The following is a 26,079-nucleotide window of genomic DNA, read 5'->3' on the forward strand; positions in this document are numbered from 1 at the left end:
TTAGGAGTCATTGTGACACCAAGGCTGTCTGAAAGGCATTTAAAGATTTTGGTCCAGAATGATGTTAATTTGGTGCAGGCCCAAAACATGTGGCCCAATGAGGCTGGATCTTGATTGCAGCGTTCGCAGGCTGGATCTTGCCCTGGAAACATTTTGGACAATTTTAAACAAGACAGATGTGCTCGATATATGATTTTAAGTTACATAATTATATGCCTTTTGCATATGCAGCTCGAGTGTATTCTATGCATTGCTATCTTCCACTCCTTTTTTGAGATATTGAGTGAGAGGTCCTTTGCTTATTTTAATATTGTTCCTCATTTAGATTCCATGTATCTCTGTATCTTCTTTAATAGTCCATATGTTTTGTGTGTGAATCCCATCACTACAAGAGACTGCCCTCAGCCCTGTCAAGGCTGAAGAAAACCCAAAAGTTCTTTGCGGTTCATTTTCAATATACTCAAGGCGATGAGTTTCTCTTGTGATTAATGTCATTGTGCTTTTTGAGACTTACTGGATTTTTGACCTTATCCTCCATTTCTTTTTTGACAATTCTCGGGATTTGTGTTTTGGGACATTATAAAAGCAATTCAAGGCAAACAGACAACCCCTTTTACATTTTGTGCTGTTTTGGAGCTTTAATTATTACATAGCATTTTTGTAAAAAAAAAAAATCTTTTTACTTATAAAGATTCTCCATTGCCCTTATTTGTGACTAACTGGAGTATAGCATTTTTCCCTCTAGTGAGCATTTTGATCTATTTTAGCACTTATTATGCTTTGTAACTGTCAAGTTCATAACAGGGGACAGGTTACAAATGAACTAAATTGGCACTGATTTATTGGGACAGCAAATGTATACATTAAATGAGGAGTACGTAAACTATGGAATTGAAGTTGGAAAAGATAGGCATGTATTAGTCAGTTGTTTTACTGCTATTTCAACAAGGGAATGCCTTTTTTTACACTTGCCCTCAATAAAGAAAAGAAATATACCACATTGAATACCTTCTGCAAGATACATTTCACAAAAAACACATATCACTCAGTACTATAATGAATAAAATGCACATTATTCAGAACTTCTTTCTTACTGAGCTCCATGTTATTGTTAAGTAAAGCCTAGAAGCACAGAACAGCCTTGGTTACTAACGTTAGTCTAACTCAGGGATGAATTATCGTAAAGTAGGTAATATTGGTAAATTCATTGAAACAAAAAATTGAAACCCATTAATAAATTAAAAAATAGAAATTACCAATCTACAGAAAATAAAAAAATAATTGAAACATTAGTAAAGGAAAAATTGCGTGACTTGCTGTTAAAAAAATGAAAGACAAATCAAACTAAACAAGTTTATAGCTGTGCATTAAGTAATTACAGAAACCTGTCTGGAGAAGTAGTCCGGTTACCAGAAACACATTATTTAGAACAGAAAGGCAAGGGTCAAAAAGGTGAATGGGTCACCATAAAAGTAACAAAGACTTTAAAGTTTGGTTTAAAATAGAGATAAGGCAAATCTGATGAGGAATCAATCAGATGTTATACTTGGAAAGACAAATGCACAGAGGAAAACAGAAAAGGAATCCATAGATCTAACCAATGATTATGTTGACCTGGTAAGTGAAACCACCACCAAGAAGGGAAGTTTGTCTAGGCAGGATATTTTGTTATAATGATGAAAGAATCCAGAATATTAGATTATTAAAATTCAGTGATCCTAACTAATGCCTCACAGTGTTTAGGCAGAATGAATCAGTCAAAGCAAGACTACTAAATTTAATTTCATAAAGGCAAATTTTGATCAGATTGATTACAGAACAGTGACAGACTTTCATATGTGAAAACAACTGAGAAACCATGACCTGGATTTTAATTAATTAAATGAAAGACTATTTTATTCTAATAGACATGCACAGCCAATTAAGAGGAAATAAAAAAAAAATAAGATGAAAAGGAGGACTAAAAGAAATGAAGATGACACTAACTGAAGCGCCAATGAGCACATGAGAGAAACAGTTAAATGGGAAGTTAAAGTGTCAAAGGGTGATGGAGAAGGATATTGCTAAAAATGCAAAAGAGAATTCTAAACAGGTCTTTCAACATGTTTTCAGTAACAGATCGCTCAAAGAAAAAGAAAAGAGCTTTTAAAAGCTATGAACGGCAAATAAAATATACCAAAGAGGACATGGTATGCATTCTTCCTTCATATATTTCTATAGTTTTCAAATGAGAGGAGGGAAATTCTAAGAAACCAGAAGCTAGCAAAGAAAACAGTGACCAAGACAACTCAGGTAACTCTATAGAATTTACTGTAGCTTAGTATGAATCACACACAAACTTATGGAACATTTATAAAAGTAACATTATCATTACCTGACAAAAGAATGTTGTCCGCTACAGTTTAGAACACAGGGAAGACGACACGGAGTTGACTGAACCAGACAGAGATAGGCAGATGAAGAGTACTTACCAAGTCTAGTTAGTTTGTAAGACTCAGAACATTGAAGGCAGCTGTCATCAAGGACAAACATGATTGTGGAGGAAAATGACAAAAACAACTCACACTGGCTTATATATTTGCCCCTGACTAAAGAAAGGACCCTCTGCTTATATCTCAGGTATGATGTGCCACCATCTTAAATAGGTAACATGTGACATGTGGCAAATGGAACAGCAACCAGAAACAACATGGCTGTAAGACAAGTGAAAACAATCATAATATGGCAGTGTCTGAAACAAATGATCAGTCAAAATGGGGCTAAAATAATGTTTTTGTCAGAATGATTAAAAAAGGAAAACCCACTGAATAATATCAAAAATGAGACAAACTGACACTAAGAAGACCCAAACTCAGACTCAGTCCTAGCAAACTATAAAAAACAAGCTACAGAAAGAGGTATCCAGCACAAGTGTGTTAGTGAAAAGTCATTAGGGGTTGGAGAGGATTATGCTCCACTAATAGGATGACACTTTATTAAGAAGCAGTAAGAGCATTTAATTTTGGTGGATCTTACAATATTATTTACCTAGAGAAGAACACTGGATGGTATGCTTTTTCCCCCCCATGCTTGTAGCCGAGAATTTTTTTAAGAAATATCTCATGTCTCTTAGCACTGTTTACAGTATGTGCCCATTTTCACCACTTCTGTAGTGTTAAAACAGGGAACGTAGCCAGTGAACAGAGATGCCATGACATGCCCATTGAGCCTAGGTAAAAGCTGGCTGCATTTTCCTTCTCTTTTTGCCAATTTTACTGCAAAGTCAGCACAAAGTATCTGGCATTCTCTGCACGCAAATATCCTCAAGCAAAAATTACAAAATCAGGTGAACTTTAAATCATTTACCATTTTATCGTTATTGCTTAGTTGAAGTGATTACTAACTTAAAAATGCTTTATTTACAAATTAAGAAATAAATTAAATAATTTTCCTTAATAGCCGTTGCTTTATCACTCACTGCATACTGATATAAAGGGAAAACCCATTAGAAACTCCATCTACTAAGTGTTTAGACTTGCTAAATATTCATAAAGTTTATTCCAAATGTATTACACTCCAATGCGTGACATTCTACAGTAATTTGGACAGACGGACAGACAGAAAGACCATGAAGGCAGAATAGCTGGTAATTGATTGTGGGCAGCACAGGACCTCAAATCAGGAGAATGGAGACAATTTTTCCCTTTTAACAGGGACGAAAGGTCTAGTGGGAGTACGTTGTCCTTGAACTGAAGTAGCCCCTTTAAAGGGGGCTATTCAGAAACTGTGTGAAATAGCTAATCATTAAAAAGTTTCATTAATATTGGGGTGCAGTGGCCTTGGAAAAGTGAACAGTTTGTTGGATAACTCCAAGACTACATACAGTATCATCACACCTCACTTCAAAAGAAAAAACAAAATGAGCCGTAAAGTGACCTCTGAAATAATACTAATCTAATTAATAACAAGGATATTGACAAATGTATTTATTGTAATTGATTAAGTGCCACACAAAAAATTACAATATCAATTACCATATATACAATGGATTCTGAAAGCATTCAGGCTCCTTCACTTTCTTCTAGTGTTGGCTGGTGGTCTTTCAAATTGGAAGCACGTTTTAGGCCTACATCATAAATTGAGTCAATTATTGCATCATTTTATTTATGTGTAAATTTTGCCCTTCTTCATACAAACTTATTTTTCCCAGTGACTTGATTAGATTCCTCTCAATAGTGAGCAGAAAAAGGCTGTTTAAACAGTTTTAGATAATTGTGTTGCAGCTATAGAAGTTGACTAGTTTTAAGCAGGAGAAACTCCTCTCTACACCTGTTGATGTAACTCCAATTGTTGCCACTAAAGACAAGAACTTCTTCAGGAAACGCTTCTCATTTAATCAAATTTCCCTGAATTTGGAAGTGCTTAAGAGAGAGAAATCTGCTCCATTAGGTTGTCTAAGATGGCCATGTACAGATTTCTGTAACACTCCTGGGGATCCTGCAGTTGTGACAGATATGGATCCTTTTGCCCAGGCTCATTTTGAGGGTCTAATGTGAGACTTGCCACTTTTGCATAAACAGCTTTGAAAGCCTCCTCTGATCTCTTCTCTTTTGCAAAAGTAAGAAGCCTCTCAATTCTCTGTTTGCAGTAAAGAACATCCATAGCTCACTGTAGTCAAAGACTACATCAGTTTCTGAAAAGATTTAATCATATGTGTTCAACATGAAAACAAACTCAAAATCCTCCAGTGTCCTTAAGATGACTTTGGCAGCATTGAGTGTGTCCTCATCTACTATGGTCTCATCCTTGATAATCATTTCAAAAGTCTTGAACACCCTGAACTGGGCTATATCGCTAGCAAATGACAGACTACAAGCAGCAGCTTATCTCACGACTTCACTTGCCAAAAATCCACACGAGACTGAACTTGAAATGCTGCAATGCTAAAATACTGTCAATCAAAAAGAGGTTCAGCCCCTTTGACAGTTTCTCTAATCAGCATGCAGTAGTCCATAGTCCTGGCCAACCCACTGATGTTTGGAAGCATTTGTCCAATAAACATCTAGCTCTGCTGCACTGAAAACAAAGCATATTCTGAAGTGTCATTGAAGTCCAGTGAAGCTGCACTTCAATGGGTTTTAATGGAATGTATGAGAAAAAACAAAATCACATTAGATGACCTGCAAGAAATTATTGCCAGTTCTGAATGAACTTGCCGTGAAGTTGAACACGTTCCAGCATGCTCCCTGTAATAGAAATGTAACCACAACAGAACATATTTAAAAAAAAAATTCGTGACATTTTAGAGGAGGTGGAGTTTCACTTGTAGTCTTGGAGCAGTTACCTCTGCTTTCTAGACAATTTAGGGTGTTGTAGATTTAATTTTAAAATGAAAAATTTGCCATTTTTGTCTACCAGTCTTATCTCAGTAACAAATAATGACAAACTGAATAAATGTTTTCTAAAAGGTATGCATATTTAATAAAAATGAAAAAGCAAAATCTCTCATTCATATATGTATTCAGACACTTACTTCAGTTCTTTGAAGAAGCTCATTTGGCAGCAGTAACATCTTTTGAGTCTTCTTGGGTAATTCTCTGTAAGCCTTGCACACGGTGAATGGGTATATTTATTCCATTCTTCTGGGCATATCCTCCCATAGACTGGATGGGAAGCGTCTGTAAACGACCATCTTCAGACTTCTCCATACATGTTCTATGGTTTAAGTCTGGGCTTTGCCTGGTCCACCCAAGGCCAATCAGAGACTTGTCCCAAAGCACTCCAGCATTGTCTTAGCTATATGCTATGAGTCACTGTCAGGCTAAATGTGGACTGTCACCCCGGTCTCAAGTCAAGTGCATTCTGAAGTAGGTTTTCTTTAAGGACCTTTCTGCATGTGGCTGTATTCATCTTTCCATCAGTTCTGACCAGTCTCCCTGTCCCTGCCACTGAGGAAACCCAAAAAGCATAATGCTGCCACCACCATTCCTCACCATTGGGATGGTATTAGACAGGTGATGAGCAGTGCCTGGTCTTTGCCAGACATTGTGCTTTGAGTTCAGTCTAAACAGTTCAAGTTTTTGTTTCATCAGATCAAAGAATCTTTTTCCTCATGCTCTCAAAGTCCTTTAAATTCCCTTTGGTAAACTCCAAGCGGGCTGTTATATGCATTTTACTTATGTCTAGCCACTCTACCAAGAAAGCCTGATTAATGGAGCATTGATAAGATGGTCATCCCATCTTGGCAGACAACCTCTGAAGTTCTTTTAGAGTGACTATTGGGTTCTCAATCACTGCCATGACTAAGGTCCACCTTGTCCAGTTACTCAGATTAGCTGGACAGCCAACTCCAGGAAGAGTCCTAGTGGTTCTAAACTTCTTTCACAATTATTGAGGACGCATTGCTTTTGGGAACTTTCAAAGCTTTAAGAATGTATTTATACCTATACCCAGATCTGTACCTTACCTTAATTTTATCACAGGGACCTTCAAAATGTTCCTTGGACTTCAAAGTTTGGTTTTATTATGCTATGCAGTGTGAATTGTAGGTGTCTTTCCAAACTATGTCCAATCAATTCAGCTTGACACAGGTGAACTCCAATTAAGTTCTAGACACATCCTAAGGATGACTAAAGCAAACCTGATGCAGTTAATCACAATCCAAATGCTTACATGAGCGAGAGATTTTAGTTTTTGACTTCAGTAAATTTGCAAACCTTTCTGGGAGCAAGTTTGTTTTCACCATCATTATGGGCTAATGAGTGTAGATTGATGGGCAGAAATGGCATATATAACCATTTAAAATTAAATCCACATGTACAGAAACACGAAGAGGCTTGAATGCTTTCCTAGTCAACTGTGTGTGTGTGCATGTGTGTATGAGTCTGAACATGACCTAATTTGTTGTATTTAATGGAATCATGATTGTCCCTTTTGTTGTTTCAGATTATTATTCATTTACGTGAACATCACTGTATTGCTGATATCAACAGTACCATTGTTAAACCTCATGACCCTGAAACCAAATTACAGCACAGTGCAAATAAAACTTGCATTTTAATTGTTTAAAGCAAAATATAGCTACTTTATTTTCATATTGCAGCTCAATTCCCAATTTTTTTCTCAAGTGTCACAGATAAGATCATTTTAGGAAAGTGTAATTATCAGAAAACAAAATGCAATCAGACATTTTCAGAAAGGATCCATGATACTTTTGTAAATTCAAAATCCAAATCCTTAACATGTTGCTTTTACCAGTCCTGGGCCCCCTCTCTCATATCCGTTAGTTTCTATGTACAGATCCGGCAGTGATAAATGTGTGCAAAGCAAATGCGTCAATTTTTTGTTTTCTATTTCTTTCCTTTCCATCATGAGCTGACGAATTTGCAGACATTTTCCACTAAAACAATGGAAGTACTGCTGCAATCAGCACCTGTGTTTTAGGTTGCATCTGTCTGACAAAATGGTTTGTATTCATTTTGTTCACGTGGAGCACATTCAAGCTAAATACAAATCTGTAGATGCTCATATCAGATTTGGATCGCTCACAAAAATTAATTTGATCAGACCAAAAATACTAATTATGAATCAAAATTGTAATAGAGTCACTTTTAGCTGTAGTGTGAATGAACCTTTAAAAGAGTTAAAATTTGCAAAGACAACAGTTTTTTTGTAAATGTTCAAGAACAGCATAAATAAATGTTAAACACAGGAAAACACTAAACCTAGGAATTTTAAATGAGGGTTCTACTACTGTATGTGCTAAAAGAAAGATACTAGAAAGACTACATTAAGTAATACCTCTCTATTATAAAAAAAAATCTTGGAAGGTGATGAGACTTGATTTACTCAGAGAGACACTTTCAAGTCTCGCAAGACAAGACTTTGTGCCACGAGATTTAACCACGCCCGGAGCCAGAAATAAAAGACAAAGAGTAGATGACAAAGTAGAATGTCGTAAAGAATTAAAAAACTATGCAGTACACATGCAGAGCAGGCTATTAAAAAAATAAAATATGCTGGGTTTAAAGCTGGCTCAAGTAGCACGGTCATAATGTTTTAAGTTTGAAAGGTGAGTTGGGGTAATGAGAGATGCCAGGACTGAGTGAAAAAGAACAGTGATGAGGTAGTGCTTTTGTGGAATATTTGAGGGAGACAAGTGGGTAAGCCATCCCATATGGCAGATGAGGCTTCAAAGACAATATAGGAACCTTTGATTCTTTTCGTTTCTTTTTAGAAACTTTGTGTTTTCCTCTTGTTCATCTCTCCTTTCTGCATGTTGATGAGTAAACAAAACAGTGTGACTTACTTTGTATCTATAATCACAATAATCTGGGTGTGGATAAATGTCAAAAGTTTTACTCTTTATTACATCCTTTAAGCCTTACTTAAAATCGTTCAAGATTTAAGTTTGTATAGTCACAAAGAAAATTGAACAGTTTTTTTTTGTCTCATCCACTCCTTTCAGACATTCAGGTGATGTCTGCTAAATGAGTTTTTCATTAGCTTCCAAGTGGATTAGTTATTATATCAGCTAATGAAACACTGTAATGGGGATAAATAGCCCTGAACACCTGCATGAATAGCAACTTGCTTGTGAAACAAACAGAAAAAATGAGTGATCATTCAACTAATGTTAGGCATTTTGTTAACATTTAGTAAGATAGCCATCCAAAACATTAATACTCCGGTAAGGGTTTTGAATTAACTATATTACAGTACTATTACCAAACTCTTGTTTGATTCATCTCTTTATGACTGAAAAGCAAAGAATCATTGTTTATATATCCATCCATCCATTATCCAACCTGCTATATCCTAACTACAGTATACAACTAACCAGTATTCATTAATTTTTAAATTGTCAATGCATTTCAATTATCTTTGTTAAACTATAAATTTGAAATAGATTCTTGAGTCCTTGTTAAAGAGTCTCATAATATGTCAATCCATCCATTATCCAACCCGCTATATCCTAACTATAGGGTCACTGGGGTCTGCTGGAGCCAATCCAAGCCAACACAGGGCGCAAGGCAGGAAACAAACCCTGGGCGGGGCGCCAGCCCACCACAGGGCGCACACACACACACCAAGCACACACTAGGGACAATTTAGGATCGCCAATGCACCTATCTAACATTTAGAGTTACTTTATACTCTTAAAAATATATTTTTGCAGTAAATGCAGTATTGCTTTGTATCATGCTTTGATTCAGAGGTTGGTGGCAAGATTTAGAATAATGACCATATGTGTTACATGATGAAGCATTTAATAAACTACAAGATCAGATGTGTACTGGAGGAGCAGATCATATTTGACTACATTGTACAGTCCATCCGAATCTTTCTCATGTTATGACACTCAGTTCTTCAGCTAAACTGTCTGCTTCTGAAGGGAATTTTCAGGGGTGCAAATATTAATACTAACACACATCAACTCTAATATTAATACAGTACTCTCAAACCTACTTAATCCAATTCAGGATTATAGTCCGTGGGGTAGGAGCCTGTCCTGGCAGCAGATGGCGCAAGACAGGGGATCAGCCCTGGATTTGGTACCAGACCATCAAAGGGTCCACTCATGAGCAAGCTAACTCATTCGCCAAGGTAACCCATGAAAACACAACATTAATTGTGAATTTCCCCTTGGGATTAATAAAGTATCTATCTAATTTGCACAACGTCACTCCAAATGCAAAATCCATACAGACAACATGTGGGCATGGCAACTGAATGCAGGATACAAATCTGTGAGGCAGTGGAGCTACCCACTGTGCCACCATGCTGTTCCACACAACTCTACTATGGTAACGCAAATTCTTTTTCCTGGATCACATAATTTATTTCACTTAAATTACTGTCTCAAAGTTGTTTTACAATTAAACATCATTGAAGGGCCATTGAAATTGCAGCCAATGAAGGGAGGCTTCTTTCAGTTTCTTTGAGCATTTATATAAACAGACATTTCAGTCAGCGGTATTAAATAGAGTACACATTCTGAGACTTAGAACTTACTACCTTTATTATATCAGGTGGATTTCTATCATCATATAAGGCAGTTTTTAAAAACACCAGGCTTAAATGGTTAAACCCCACTTACCTGCTCAGTCTTTTTTTGCAGTTCCTTTATTTGCCACTCCCAATCCTGCCTCTCTCTGTTAAACCTGTCCAAGAGCTCCACCTTTTCACGACTCCAGTTCTTCTCATTGTGCTGCAGTTTCCAACGCAAATCCATTACTGAAGCGTGACTCTCAGCCAGAAGCCGACAGTGCTCATCTTTCTCTCGTTTGAATGCTCCCTTCAGGTCAGATGACCCGGTCTCTCCGAGCTTTTTGTGTTCTCTTCCTTCCAGCTGTGAAAGAAGCAGCCAACAAAACAAGGGCACACTCTGAGAATCTGTTTCCAAATTTTTTTTAATTTCTAGTCCTAAAATTATTAAAACATTTTGATTGGACCAAATACTTTAGACAAATTAGAAACTGGCATTTTCCTAAAAGATTTCAAATTCTATTTGGCATGAGTTAAACTGATGTAATACAACTCAAACAAAAAGAAGCACAAACAAGTTCCAAGTGAAAAAATTTTTACTTTTAAAAAACACAAGGTAGATATTTGTGTTACAATACATAATAAATGGAATGCAGAAGTACTCCAGCAGTGTAAAAGCCATTAGTATTGATTGTGTATTATGCTGCAAAATAAAAACATAATTGGAATAGATTATTCCATCAATTAGTTCACATTTTAATTTGTGACTTTCATGCTGAAGACTATACTGAGGATTTCACATAAACATAAAACAAGTTTTATTACTATAGCATAGTTAGTGACAATGATGAGGACCATACTTTACTGATTATATATGTTTACCGAATTTAGTTCCATATACATTTAGATTTGCTTCTAAAATTAGATTTATTTATGCATTTTACCCTACATTTATTTTATTGTATTTATTTATTGTAGGCTCTCACCAGTATTCATTAATTTTTAAATTGTCAATGCATTTCAATTATCTTTGTTAAACTATAAATTTGAAATAGATTCTTGAGTCCTTGTTAAAGAAGTTGCATAATATGTCCATCCATCCATTATCCAACCCGCTTTATCCTAACTATAGGGTCACAGGGGTCTGCTGGAGTCAATCCTAACCAACACAGTGCGCAAGGCAGGAAACAAACCCTGGGCAGGGCGCCAGCCCACCACAGGGCACACACACACACACCAAGCACACACTAAGGATAATTTAGAATCGCCAATGCACCTAACCTGCATGTCTTTGGACTGTTGGAGGAAACAGATGTACCCGGATGAAACCCATGCAGACACAGGGAGAACATGCAAACTCCACACAGGGAAGCGAACCCAGGTCTCCTAACTGCGAGGCAGCAGCGCTGCCCACTGTGCCGCCCTGCATAATGTGTTCTTACATAAAATAAAGATCAATCAATGAAATACAGTGGTACCTCGGTATACGTCTGCTTTGGAATAAGTCCAACTTGGTATTACCTCTCTCGAAACAAAGCCACGACTGCCCACGAGCGTTAGTGCGCCAGTTGCTAGCATTCAGTGAACAACCCGCGCTATAACTCTCTGTGAACTTATAGCGGGTCCACAGCTCCTGTCAAAGTCCAGCTTTAAAATAAATAATCACCACGCTCGCAGCTTGGTGAGGGGTCGTGGTGGTTATGTGTCTGAAGGTTGTCAGGGCGATTAGCGATGTGGGCGTTTCTCACCAAAGTGCACTTGTGAGGGACTGTCTGCATTCATGATTGTTCCTGGGGCTGCTTATCTTGATAAACAGAAGCGCGAGTTGGCTTGAAGGGGAGTAAAAAGAAAGAACGGACTCGCGAGAGAGAGAGAGCGAGAGCGCACATGAATGAAGTGGCTGAAGCAGGCAGAGCGAAGGTCAGCTGCAAGTAGGGCGACTCCCCAGTTGGGAAGCAGGCACCGGCCTTCTTCTTGGTTTTTTTTAAAAGAATGCTTCCTGCTTTTAACTTTGTTGTTTTTAAGAAGACTTTTTTGTATTGTTTTTAACCTCCACGTTTCACTTCTGATGTTATGGATTATTTATTGGAACTTTGGAGACTGCACTTTAATTTGAACACCTTGTTTTGTTAATTGTTTTAATAAAAGCACTTTGCACTTTTTCACCATCCCCTTGCTTTGTTGTTACCGATGAGCATAGCAGTGAGGCACATTACCGACGGTGTAGGATTCAAGGGCTCCCCGGCAGCAGATGGGAGCATACAGCAAACCTGCATCGTCACAACGGGATTTTGTGTTTTTTTCATGTAAATTTGAATTGATTGTTGAAAAGTATGAAGGTGGCATGCGTATCCGGGACATGGCTGTTGCATACCATTTGCCAAGAACGACGGTATCTACGATTGTGAAAAACAAAGATGTCATTAAAAAGTAAAGTGAGGTAAAATTTTCATTTATTTCATCTAATTGCTTTTGTATTTATGTATTTTAGTATTAAGCAGTGTTTAAATTATTTTATATAATCCCATCAATGTATAATATGCCAATAGCAATAGGATTTTTTTTTTTCATGGGAACGGATTAATCATTTTCCCATTATTTCTTATGGGAAAAATTTGTTTGGTATACGTCCTGTTTGGTATAAGTCAAAGGGTCTGGAACGGATTAAGGACGTATACCGAGGTTCCACTGTATCATACATATAGAATTCAAACACAGACAAGACCAGCTTATTTTACAAGGTCACTCACTAAGAAAACTTTCAGATCTCAGGCCAAAAACCTCACAGCTTCCGGATAAACTCCTTGACCACTTGGCAATATGCCTGTCCATGCCCTAATGACATTAATGCAGTGTAGTTGCTGCCATATCTCACCAGCCCCAAACCATTTTCTAAAGCTACTCTGAAAACTGGAAAGCTTGTATAGCAACCATTTCAAAACAGCTGCTGGGAATTTATGGTAAGGCTTACATAATGTCTGGGAGGTACACTTAGAGTGCACTGCACTATTAAGGACAGATGCATATTTTGCAAAACACTGTTGTACATGAAAGGCAACATAAATCCCAACAGAGAATAAATTCATGGTTCTGTCCTTCACAAATGATGATAAAATATTCAAAACATTCTTCATTTGTAAAAATGTGTTAAGCCCTTCTTCTGTTTCTAATTAAAATGACTGTACTTCACCAAAATAACAGTTATATCATACTATACACAGTGTTGCTCAAAACTAGAGAACAATTTAAGAACACTTGCTTTTAATCTTCAATGCTCAGAATCTGAAGGAATATTAGTTGTGGGTATATCATGTTTCTACTAGTTATAATGTTTTACATAACAATCAAGGCACTTCAACAAAAACCTTTCTTTTGTAGAAAACACAGTGATCATAATTAGAGCACCACTGTAGCAGAAAAGATTCCAACTAAAATTTTTGGAGTGTTACAGCTTTCAATAATTAGTAGGAAGTGTAGAGGCCCTTGCTTTGAATGACTTCAGCATACAGTATTTGCACATGTAGGACACCGCAAGTTTCTCACACTGCTCTGGTTTGATTTTGGTCCACTCTTCTTCCAGTTTCTTCTTGATAACTGCAGCAGATTTTTCAGCGATGACTTTGTTGCCAAGGAATTTCCAGATTTTCTCGATTGGGTTTAGATCTGCACTCTGGCATGGCCATTTCATTAATTTAATGTTGTTAGCTACAAGGACCTGTTTTGCAGTCTGACACGGGGCATTGTCTTACATGAAACTACATGTTGCTGAAGGAGGTTCTGATAAACATCCCCTAAACATTTACGCTTCATCCTACAAATTTAACGGACTTTTGTTTTTTAAAAACGCATTTTGGGTTCAGTCTTTCCCCAGTTTGACGCTGAACACAATGTTTCCCATCGGCCACAAATAAATTGAACTTGCTCTCATTACTAAAGTGAGCACTGGACCAGTTCTTCTCTGTCCACACAAAATGCTCCTCAGCAAAGGTTAATCTAGCCTTTTGATGCTTTCCGCAGGTGAGAGTCTTGGTCACTGCAGAGTCGGCTTTTAATCTGAATCGTTTTAAACGGAGAGACACTGAATGCTGAGACAAATCCTTACCCTGTTCAATGCTGAACTGGCGAGTAAATCCAGCTGCAGTGTTGAGATGATTCCACATTGATAGTCTTCACATTATCCTGATCTCTCATGAATTGGTCTTACGTGGCTGACCAGAGTTTTTGGGGGACTTGAATGAATTACTGTCATTGTAAAGCTGCAATATTCTAGAGACTTGGAACGACCAACTTCTCTTTCAGTGGCTGAAGGGGTTAGCCTTTTGGCCTTCATGTGGACAACCTGCTGTTGCAGGCATTCAGTCACCTTAGAGTGGCTTGCCATCTTGCAGAGTAATAAGGAGTGCTGCCAGATAAATAGGGCTTGTCAGATAATTAAGGAAACTAGCACCAGCTGCCAGATTAACACCAGTTAACTGTTAGGTATCTGAAGGTATTCTCTAACTCTGATCAGAGCTCTTCTTCAAATGTCTCATTTAAGGTTTTCATATTGTGCTTCAGGGTGGCACGGTGGCGCAGTGGGTAGCATTGCTGCCTTGCAGTAAGGAGACCTGGATTCGCTTCCCGGGTTTTCCCTGCGTGGAGTTTGCATGTTCTCCCCGTGTCTGCGTGGGTTTCCTCCGGGTGCTCCAGTTTTCTCCCACAGTCCAAAGACATGCAGTTTAGGTGGATTGGCGATTCTAAATTGTCCTTGGTGTGTGGTTGTGTGTGTCCTGCAGTGGGTTGGCGCCCTGCTCGGGTTTGTTTCCTGCCTTGCGCCCAGTGTTGCCTGGGACTGGCTCCAGCAGACCCCCATGACCCTGTGTTTGGATTCAACGGGTTGGAAAATGGATGGATGGATATTGTGCTTCAGAATATTTTTAATTAATGAAATATGCTTAAAAAATTGCCTACTATTCCAGTTAGGATAACTTCAAATCGGTATAAGCAGTGATTTTGAAATTTAGGAAGTTGGAAGCTGTTCTTTAATTTTGATCACCACTGTAGATACTATATCTCTCTATTATAATAAAAAAATCCTGGGACGAGACATGACTTTTTCAGGGAGATAGTCTCATTTTGCAGGACGTGAAAGTATGTGCCAAGAGATGTAACCACGCCTGGCACCGGAAATAAAAAAGAAAGAGTAGATGACAAAGTAGAACATAGTAAAGAATTCAAAAACGTTGGCGCGATACTCATGCAGAACAAGTTAGAGATAATGAAAGTACTAAAATTCGAAAGTCTCAAAAAATGATAGTAAAAGATCTCATTAGCACAAACAAATGGAAATTATTAATCTGTAAAATAACGGAACAGCGAAAAGAGATCAAATATATTGTTCAGATTTAAACTTTAAGTTGGAGACTTGTAGATCGTCTAATTCGTGTTGCCATCAGGGAAAAGTACTGCTACTTCCCAATGAAGAGGTGTATCCATGAGAATTAAAAGATTGGTTGTTTGGTGAAAGTGAAATTCACATACGTGAGTGGTAGAGACGCGAAGTGGCTGACGTGTAGCGCAGGCCAGGGGGGTTGGTGAGCAAAGCGAGCGGGGGTGAAGCCCCCTAGTAGATAAAAAAAAATGAAACACACAAAATAAGTATATATATTCAACGTTGTATTAACACATTAATGAATGACCTATGTTAAATTTTCCCCAATACATTAATGTTTGGCCTACCAGCATAGTTAGACCATAACTTGACAAAGCTCAGATGCTGCCACTTGAATAATATGGCTATTTAATGCTAAATGTTGCATAAGAAATACACTTAAAATGCAAATTAATTTTTTTTTTCTTTAATTGGATGAACTGTTGATGCAGTAACGATTTGTGTATCGTATTATCTATGTGTTAAAACATTTTAGGACACAGCTGACCAGTATCAGTTCTCTCCATACCATAACCCAAGAATGTGATAGCCTGGCGCATGTTGTGAATGTCACTTGTGGTACTTTTAGATGAAAGACTGCATATCTGAGGATGCTTCTTCATACAGTTCAGTAGCAGGGGTCAGGGTCTGATCTAGCATGGACAGAAACATAAGACTTAAAGCTGTGCAAGACTGAAATTGTTCAATTTAGCTATGTTAATTTACCATATTAAGCATTCCTTATGCATAGGAGATAGCCTACAAGAATAATGCTACATTACACTTTGCATATATTATTTCTCTAATGGGTTATTTAATCATCATAAAGTAGCTAAAGTAATGCTGCCTTTACCCTGAGTACAAACAAAAGGTAAGAAAAAATATTCATGTTTCATTGGCTGCTGATTTTAGTTAAGTTATGTTAGGCTTATACACAGCATGAACAGTCAACAACAAGAAGTACCCATTCATCCATAGAATCGACCTGGCAGCCCCACAGAAAAGACAAAGTAGGTGGACATATTCAATTCAGTATACTCTTTAATCTTCACTGAGTAAAGGCTCAGAAATCTTAAACATGCTTACAGCTGAAACATGACAGTAGTATGATATTAGGGCCTTATTACATTTACATATATAATCACACAAATCAATAACACTTTCATCTATAATCTGGAACTGTTACAAAGTTTTAGTTGGGTTTAGATCAAAAGTACATTGAAATATGGTTTAGTGCGCCATGAAACTACATGTACCCAGGGACACAACTTGTTAAACTCATCTTTAAGCTTAAAATATTTCAGTTAAATCAGCCAAAGTGTTTTTGAGATTTTAGGGTATTTAGTTTTTCTATTACATAATTAAATAATTGAAAGTCAATTTCAGTTTCAGAAGTTCATATTTAATTAATGTACATAAACGAATACATCCCCGACAATTATAAAAAATGACTTTGAAATGAATTCTCTGGAAAAATGTTTTCAGATTTTTAGAAAGAGTTGTGAAGATTAAAAAGTGAAAATGAAGTTAAAAATGACTATGTGGTACAAGAACAACAATTTGCTCTTATTCTACTACTGCTTGACTGCTTCCCAGTGTAATCTTTTCCTATGCTGCCTACTCTGGGAGACAAAGGAATCAAATCTGCTAAAAATAATTTAATCTATATGAAATAACTAAGGAAAACAGACAGCAAGAACTGTCTCACCACCAAGCACCACTTTACACAAATTTTAAATCATCACTGGTATAAAGATGAATGAAAGGAAAATTGCCATGATCAATAACAAAATGATTATTTAAAAATTCAAGCACATATTATCAAGAAGAATTGTGTGGCAACAGGAGATCAATTAACAGAATAGTTAGTTATTACATCTACCTCCAGTAAACCCATTTAAATTACAAAAATAGCATCTTCTTACCAGATAAGAGTATAGAAAGTTTTAATATAATGTCATTTAGTTTTTCATTTAATTAGAAGATCAGTGGTTACCTTTAATAAGGAAACATGAAATGAACAATCTCTGTATGTGAATACCTATAAGTAAGCAGTCATCCTTATTAAATGACATTTTTTCTCAGAATTATTTTATTTTTTTAGTCTTTGATTCATACATCTGCTGTAATTATATTTATTTTTACATTAAGACATAATGCAGATACTAAAGCCCACTTTAGAAAACAATAGAAAAGTATGATTAACAGCTTTCATTTTAGGAGACATTAGTGAAGAATTGTATTTCAATAAACCGTCCTTGACTGAAAACATCAGATATTCTTTGACTGCAAAAAAGCATTTGATTTGCACTTAAATGATTAATTCTTTCAAACTTTCATGTGTATGACATATTAAGGTTTTCAGTGATACAATTAAAAAGGAACACACAATTTCATTTTTTATACGTATGTGTTTCATCAGTATGAATGAAGAGTGAAATGCTTACAGCATACTGTTTAGATAGCTAGATCTAAGATTAGAATCTGACCAGACTCTGTGTAAAACAGTCTGAATGGAGGTATCAAGCCTCAAGTTGTCCTTCTGTGTCACAGATCAAAGAAAGTATCATTCAGGCAAAATAAATTGATAATCATATTAGGAATAGTTACTAACTTCAGATATTCTGTATGCATTTTTTAAATAAAACCTGATGTGATCTATTACTTTCTCATTCTTGCATCCAATGACACAATTTCCATCCATTCATTTATTTTCGGACACTAAACTAATTCAAAATTTACAACAGCCTGCACCAGAAACATCTAGAGCCAGGCAGATACCGAACGAGATTGAAACCTGTTACAGTTTTCATATTTAGCTATTCGTTTTTTCCTACTTACAATATTATAATGGAACAGTGTGTCCAGTTAGTGTGGCTGTGCTAAGAATGCAGGCCAGTGAGATATGTTGCTCTTACGCAGCCTACCATTCTTAGGCTGACACATATTTTGAATTTAGTTCAGACCTAGAAATGTGTCTACAGTGACTTTATATCATTATAGATTTTTGCCCTAAATGGGACTGACATTAAAAAAGTCACAACTCTTTATGAGTTCTTTAAAGGTTAATTTGAAGAACATTTTAAATAATAACAGGTACAAAAAAAGACAATGAAAATAGTAATATCTAGCATTTAAAAATTTTATATTTAATATCTGAAAGAATACAATCTAATAAAAATGTAACAATGTATTCCAATTAAAATTTGCAGTGTTAATAATCTTACAGAACAACATTTGCATTAGGCTGACACAGAGACCTCATGTGCTGCTGCTGAAAAGTCTTTACTTTTGAGTAGTCTCAGGAGTGAATTCATTTCAATTTATTCCAGTATGATGCTCTTCAATCAGGTTAAATCACTTAGACATTTACTATAATATGATGACAGTAAAGTACTAAGGCAAACAGCATGTTCATAGTGCAAGATAACAAACAATAAATAAGCAATCAATCTCAAAGGTTAAACAGCGAGTTTTCATTCTGCATTTGACAATCCCTGCTAGTTTTTGTGTAAACAACATCAGACTATTTTTTATTCCCAGACAAAGGATCTTCATTGTTATATGCAAATAATTAAATGCCTTGCGCATGGGAAAGGTGCTATATAAATAAAATGTATTATTATTATTAAGGTTTTAATGTAGAGTGTTCTTCTGGATTTTTCAAGCTGACAATACTAGACGTTGTTTACTTCTTTTAAAGCTCGGTTTGCCAATTTATTTAATGCTAAAAATGTAGCAGAGGAAACAATATTGAGCATCATATTAAATTGTGGATGATTTGTCTAAGCAGAATCAAACTTTTTATACTCCACTCATCTGAATAACACATAGAAATTCATATCCTTAACTATCTATGAACAATTTACCTCAAAATAAAGTTGACTATGGAATACAGATACATCCTTTTCTTTCTCTTTTATTTAGGACTAGCCAAATACCCGCAGCGGAGAAGTAGTGTGTTAAAGAAGTTATGAAAAAGAAAAGGAAACATTTTAAAAATAACGTAAGATGATTGTTAATGTAATTGTTTTGTTACTGATACGAGTGTTGCTGTCATACTGTATATATAGACACAGACACAGATACAGACAAACACATATATATATACATATACACATATATGCATATATATATATATATACTGTACATATATAGCAAAATACCCGCGCTTTGCAGCGGAGAAGTAGTGTGTTAAAGAAGTAATGAAAAAGAAAAGGAAACATTTTAATAATAACGTAACATGACTGACAATGTAATTGTTTTGTCATTGTCATAAGTGTTGCTGGCATATATATATATATATATATATATATATATATATATATACAGACACACATTTACATACACATATATATATCTATCTATATATATATATATCTATATCTATCTATATATCTGTCTATCTATATATGTATATCTATATATCTATCTATATATGTATATCTACTTTGTATATCTATATCTATATATCAAACCTCTCCTCGACTGCCTATCTGACATTAAGGACTGGCTGGCTGTAAACTTCCTTCACCTGAACGATTCAAAAACCGAGGTCATTGTTTTTAGTCCCGACTGCAAACAGGCTCCACCCCTTGGTCTCGTTTCTCTTCCCATTCCAGTAACTTCGTCTGTCTCCAATCTTGGAATCAAAATGGATACGTTCCTGAAAATGGATGCTCAAGTCAACAGCACAGTAAAATCCTGCTTTTTCCATCTAAGGCGAATCGCCAAACTCAAGCCTATTCTATCTAACCACTTCCTGGAATCAGTAATCCATGCATTCATTACGTCCCGGCTTGACTACTCTAATTCCTGCCTTTTTGGTATCAGTAAAGCCACTCTTTCTAGACTCCAACTGGCTCAAAATGCGGCTGCAAGGCTTCTAACTGGAAGTAGTAGAATCCAACACATTTCACCGATTTTAAAAACCCTACACTGGCTGCCGGTTATATTCAGAATCAATTTTAAGATTCTCCTCCTCACCTATAAGGCTAACGGTCTAGCCCCCGCCTATTTGAGTGTCTTGCTCCATTGTCACAATCCCCCTCGTGTTCTTAGATCCGCAGATCAGCTGCTCCTAACCGTTCCCAAGGCACGTTTTAAAGCTCGTGGTGAAAGGGCTTTCTCCGTCTGTGCACCCAGGCTCTGGAACTCCCTGCCCTTAGTGGTTAGGCAAGCCGCTTCAGTCGCCACATTCAAATCTCGCCTAAAACGCACTTCTTCACATTGGCTTTTAATTCTTAACCTGTTTCATTTTCCACTTGCCTTTTGCTATTTTCTCTATTTTATTTGGTCCCTTGACCTGTTTTAGTATCTCTGTTTTAATTCTCTCTTAATGTTTATTTTTAATATTTTGCTTTTAGTCCTGCTTGTTGTAACTGTACAGCGCTTTGGTCAGTTGTAATGCTGTGTTTTTAAGCGCTCAACAAATAAATATGGTATGGTATGGTATATATATATATATATATATATATATCTATAATCTATATCTATATATCTATATATATATATATATATATATATATATATATATATATATAGATATATAGATATATATATATATATATATATATATATATATATAGATATATATATATATATATCCTTTGGGGTGCGAGCAGCTGTTGCTGGGGGTGCCAGAATCCATTGAGGAAAAAAAATTAAACACATTATTTGTACAAAATCTTAATTTATCTATCCATAAATAATAAATAATTAAATGGGCAGACTATTTCGTATCAGTGCAATACGCTGCTTGTTAAAACGGATGACTCCTAATCTTACGTGCACTTAGTGCTGCATGGGTATTATGAACTCGTATTTGTTCAAGTTCTATTTAAATTTTAAATATAAGTAATTTTTATTTGGTCGACAGAAATATGTTAAGTAGGAATGAAAGTTAAATATAATCATCATTGCATAAATTTTTCTTCACCACAGAAATTTAAAGACTAAATCCAACTGTCTGATGGGCTCATCAGGCAGTACACACTCACTGCACCCACTCTCGCGAATCGAACCTCAGACCTCAGCGCTAAAGGCGAAGCCTCTCATGTTGCGCTAGGGTGTGTGGTTCGTTTATTTGACAGTGTGTAGATCGGGGTGTGTATATATTTTTATATATATATATTACTTGTGAGAATGCAACGTATAGTTTTGTCCAGGAGGAAAGCAATGTTGCCTCAAATCAATGGCAACCTTTTGTAGGGTGTGTCCCTGAGACTTATTAATTGTCATCGCGAAGCAGAGCCTTACTGGAAATTTGAGGCATTTCAATTGAAATGGGAGATCAGGGGGTATAACGGTGATGCCAGGAATACATTCAGAGTGTGGTGCTCTGCTTTTTCTGTGTAGCTGCCTTCACACAGCCTCTCCGCTGCTTTATAAACGAACGCCATATAAAGCCATCACCTTGTCAATTGTGTAATGTGCATTTTAAACAGGTTTGATGCATGGAAGTGATCACTCGTACTGCGTTCAGTAAGTTCACGTGTGCTGCTCTCTTGTGTGATGTTGCAATGTCCACGGCTTAATTTAATGTTAAGTAAGACCCAGCACTTAAAAGCTTCTGGCTGCACTCCGGTTGTAATATGATGAAGCTGCGCGAGGTCACTTTTGAGAATTCCAGGAGAAAAGCAATCTTGTATCAGTTTTGTAGGGTCTGTCCCTGAGACTTATTACTTGTCATTGCGCAGCAGAGCCTTACTGGAAATTGGAGGCATCTGAATTGAAATGGGAGATCAGAGGGGATAAAGGGGACGCGAGGAATACATTGAGTGTGAAGAAACTCTAGAGACAGGGTGTGTATTAACTTGTGGATTTTTCTGTGAGTATTTGGTGGCAGTGTGACGAAGTTGCTTCGGAAGACGGCATTAGCCGTGGAGCTCAGGTCAGAGCGAAATGAGGTGAATGGGAGGGGAGATGATGACGGGACTCCCCCACCCACCTTAAATGTCAATCCCCCACAAACACAGTCTCTCAGAATTTGCATAAGCACAGCCCTTCACCTGCAATTTTAACTTAGTTACAAAGTGATCAAAACTCTCGTTTATATCCTGCGTCCTTTGATTAAACTTGTATCCCGCATTACCCGTGGGCATGACAAACACCAGCGGCAGCCTGTCTATGAACTTAATTTAAACTTTAAATTTACACCGTGCTTTGTTTCCGAAGTAGCAGCACTCATGAATATGGTTGTAAATGTCGCTCGCTTCTTATTGTTTCGCTGCCTTCTCAATTATATAATGCAGGTTTTCTTTAGCGCTTTTTGGAGCTCTTCCTGGTTTTCTACGTAAAGCGTTGATAGTCAGTTCACGTGATTACGTGGGAGGCGTGATGATGTCACACGAAACTCCACCCCCCACGGCCATCCAGCTCAACTCCATTACAGTTAATGGAGAAAAATAGCTTCCAGTTATGACCATTACGCATAGAATTTCGAAACGAAACCTCCCCAACTTTTGTAAGTAAGCTGTAAGGAATGAGCCTGCCAAATTTCAGCCTTCTACCCACACGGGAACTTGGAAAATTAGTGATGAGTCAGTGAGTCATTCAGTCAGTCAGTCAGTGAGGGCTTTGCCTTTTATTAGTATAGATAAGAACAAAAGGAAAAACAATTTTGTGAGAATAATTTTCACAAAAATTACTGAAATAAACTACTCACTAATTGTACAGATAGCTCTTGCTATAATATTAGACAACATGTACAGATTAAGTCATCAGACCAAATTTTAGACATTATATATATATATATATATATATATATATATATATATATATATATATATATATATATATATATATATATATATATATACACACACACACACACATTATATATATATATATATATATACTAGCAGAATACACGCGCTTCGCAGCGGAGAAGTAGTGTGTTAAAGAAGTTATGAAAAAGAAAAGCAAACATTTTAAAAATAACGTAAGATGATTGTTAATGTAATTGTTTTGTCATTGATATGGTGTTGTTGTCATATCTATTTATTATATATATATATATATATATATATATATATATATATATATATATATATATATATATATATATATATAGCAAAATACCTATATATTGGCAGCAAAATACCTAAAAAGTAAAAAGAAAACATTTTAATAATAACGTAACATGATTGACAATGTAATTGTTTTGTCATTGTCATGAGTGTTGCTGGCATATATATATATATATATATATATATATATATATACACACACACACACACACACACAGACACATATATAAACATACATATATATATATATATATATATATATATACACACATTATATATATATATATATACACATACTGTATATATACACACACACATATATACATACTGTATATACACATATACATATCTACATATATACTGTATATACACATATATATACAAATCTACATATATATATCCACATATATATATATATATATATTAGGTGGGACTCATTAAAAAATTAATCCAATTAATTAGAGGCTGTGTAAGAATTAATCTTGATTAATCGTATGTAATCGCACACGAATTTGCCCCAAATCGCAAATGTTTTTTTTTAATTTAAAACGGTTTTAGTGGGCTGACAGAATCAAATAATAGACATGGACATGAATATTGTAAACTGAAGCTGTTTTAATTTCTGAAAAAAAGCCTTTAAACTGCATTTGAATTCAAAACAGAAACAAAAATATCATCCCTGGTTAAAATTGGGCAGACTTAAAATAAAGTGGTAGTTTAAGTACTTTAAGTACATTTTCAGAATAGTATTGTCTTTAAATAATAATAACCAAAATTTCAACATAAAGTGCAGTTTTTCTTCTTAAAAAATAAGTCAGAAACATAAAAGGTAATTTGTCCAACTTAATCTTTAAACTCTGAGTAACATTAGCCAAAATTATTTTGTACATTAGGCTAAAACAGTGTGATCATTGAACATTTTGTAATTAGATGTATTTAGAATTACTAACGGTCACGGAAGTCCAATGATCCCCAGTAAGAGCCACAAAGTCCGCTTTCTGTAATGCATCTAATTTTGCTTGCTTTTCAGTGTGCACAAAACCATGCTTTTATCAAGGCTTCGCCGGGTAGTCGAAATGATCAGTCGTAGGAACGCGCTTTATTCCGACTCCAACATTTTTGTATCTGTGATGTGTGCATCAGTGTAATGGATGTACCAGGAAATCATGCATTGACAAAAGTTCCCGTTTGCTTGGAATTGAAAGTGTGATTAAATGCGTTATTTTTAACGCTTATGGAGTACATGCATCGAAGCTTCTCAGCTGTGCTTGTGCTAATAAAGGGAAACATTTTAAAAATAACGTAACATGATTCTGAGTTAACCTAATATTTTTCATACGCCCCAAAACCAAGGAGATGCTAAGGTAAAATGAATCGGTAGCGCTACATATAGTCAGTGCATCCCTCTCGAATCGAACCTCAATGTCGGCATTAGAGGCTAAGACTCTACAATTGCGCCACAGCGTGTGGCTTGTCTATGCGAGAGTATGTACTGTAGATCGGGGTATATATATATATATTTATATATATACCCGCGTATCGCAGTGGAGAAGTAGAAGTTATGAAAAAGAAAAGGGAACATTTTAAAATAACGTAACATGATTGTCAATATACAGTAATTGTTTTGTGAGTGTTATTGAATGTTGCTGTCATCAAGGATTTGATTATCATTATTTGTTTCAATCAGGCTCGTATTTGTATGATGTGTTGTGTTCAAGTTACATTCCGTGTTTGTCAATCGCTGTAAAGATAAGAGGTTTCATTCATCGATTAGTTTCTTACTGCATCAATAAACAGCTCGTCTTCCTCTTTATGTGACAAACTGCATGCACGGGTTTTTTTTTACACTGTCTTCCTTTAGCGGACATTCACTTTTTCCACCGTGTGCTTTGTTTCCGCAGTAGCTGCACTTATGAATATGATTGTATGTATCAGACGCCATATTTTTTGCTGCCTTCTCAATTGTGTAATTCGGTTTTGTTCAGCACTCTTTGGAACTGTTGCTTTTGTCTGCATTGCGCCAGTTCACGTGAGCCGCTTGGTGTTCTTGCATCGAAGGTTCCCAGCTGTACTGGTGCCATCTCGTAATGTCAGCTAAGACCCGCACTTAAAAGTTTCTCTCGCAGTTTCAATGAGTTTGTGCCAAACACCACCCTGACCATCTCATCTTCCTCTGCATAAGCACAGTCCTTCACGTGAATATTTACCGCAGTGTTTGTATTGGATTGCCGCTGATGGACGGCCTTATATGGGCAGGCACTAAATTACAAACGCTAGTGGCAGCCTGTCTATGAACTTAATTTAATATAAACTTACGGTTCACGCCGTGCTTTGTTTCCGCAGTAGCTGTACTTATGAATATGCTTGTATGCATCATTTGCTTCATAATGTTTTTCTGCCTTCTCAATTGTGAAATGGCGCTTTGTGCTCATCGCTGTTTGAGTTCTTCCTTGTTCTCTACGCACTTACGTAGGAGGCGTGATGATGTCACACTAAACTCCCCCACGCCATCTCCAACTCAACTCCATTACATTATATGTAGAAAAATAGGTTCCAGTTATGACCCTTACGCGTAGAATTTCGAAATGAAACCTGCCCAACTTTTGTAAGTAAGCTGTAAGGAATAAGCCTGCCAAATTTCAGCCTTCTACCTACACGGGAAGTTGGAGAATT

The 26,079-nt window shown here is 36.3% G+C and overlaps 1 protein-coding gene across 5 annotated transcripts in view; it reads right to left on the reverse strand.

Annotated features, from left to right (window-relative positions):
• LOC120530354 (microtubule cross-linking factor 1) overlaps positions 1-26,079 on the reverse strand; it is a 243,001-nt gene that overhangs the window by 21,219 nt on the left and 195,703 nt on the right. For all 5 annotated transcript variants that reach the window (XM_039754783.1, XM_039754786.1, XM_039754782.1 and 2 more), the window contains one exon: positions 10,079-10,330. In XM_039754783.1, coding sequence (XP_039610717.1) covers positions 10,079-10,330 — 252 coding nt within the window. The remainder of the gene's footprint in view (positions 1-10,078; positions 10,331-26,079) is intronic.

This window comes from Polypterus senegalus, chromosome 5 (genome assembly GCF_016835505.1).
Source record: "Polypterus senegalus isolate Bchr_013 chromosome 5, ASM1683550v1, whole genome shotgun sequence".
NCBI lineage: Eukaryota > Metazoa > Chordata > Cladistia > Polypteriformes > Polypteridae > Polypterus > Polypterus senegalus.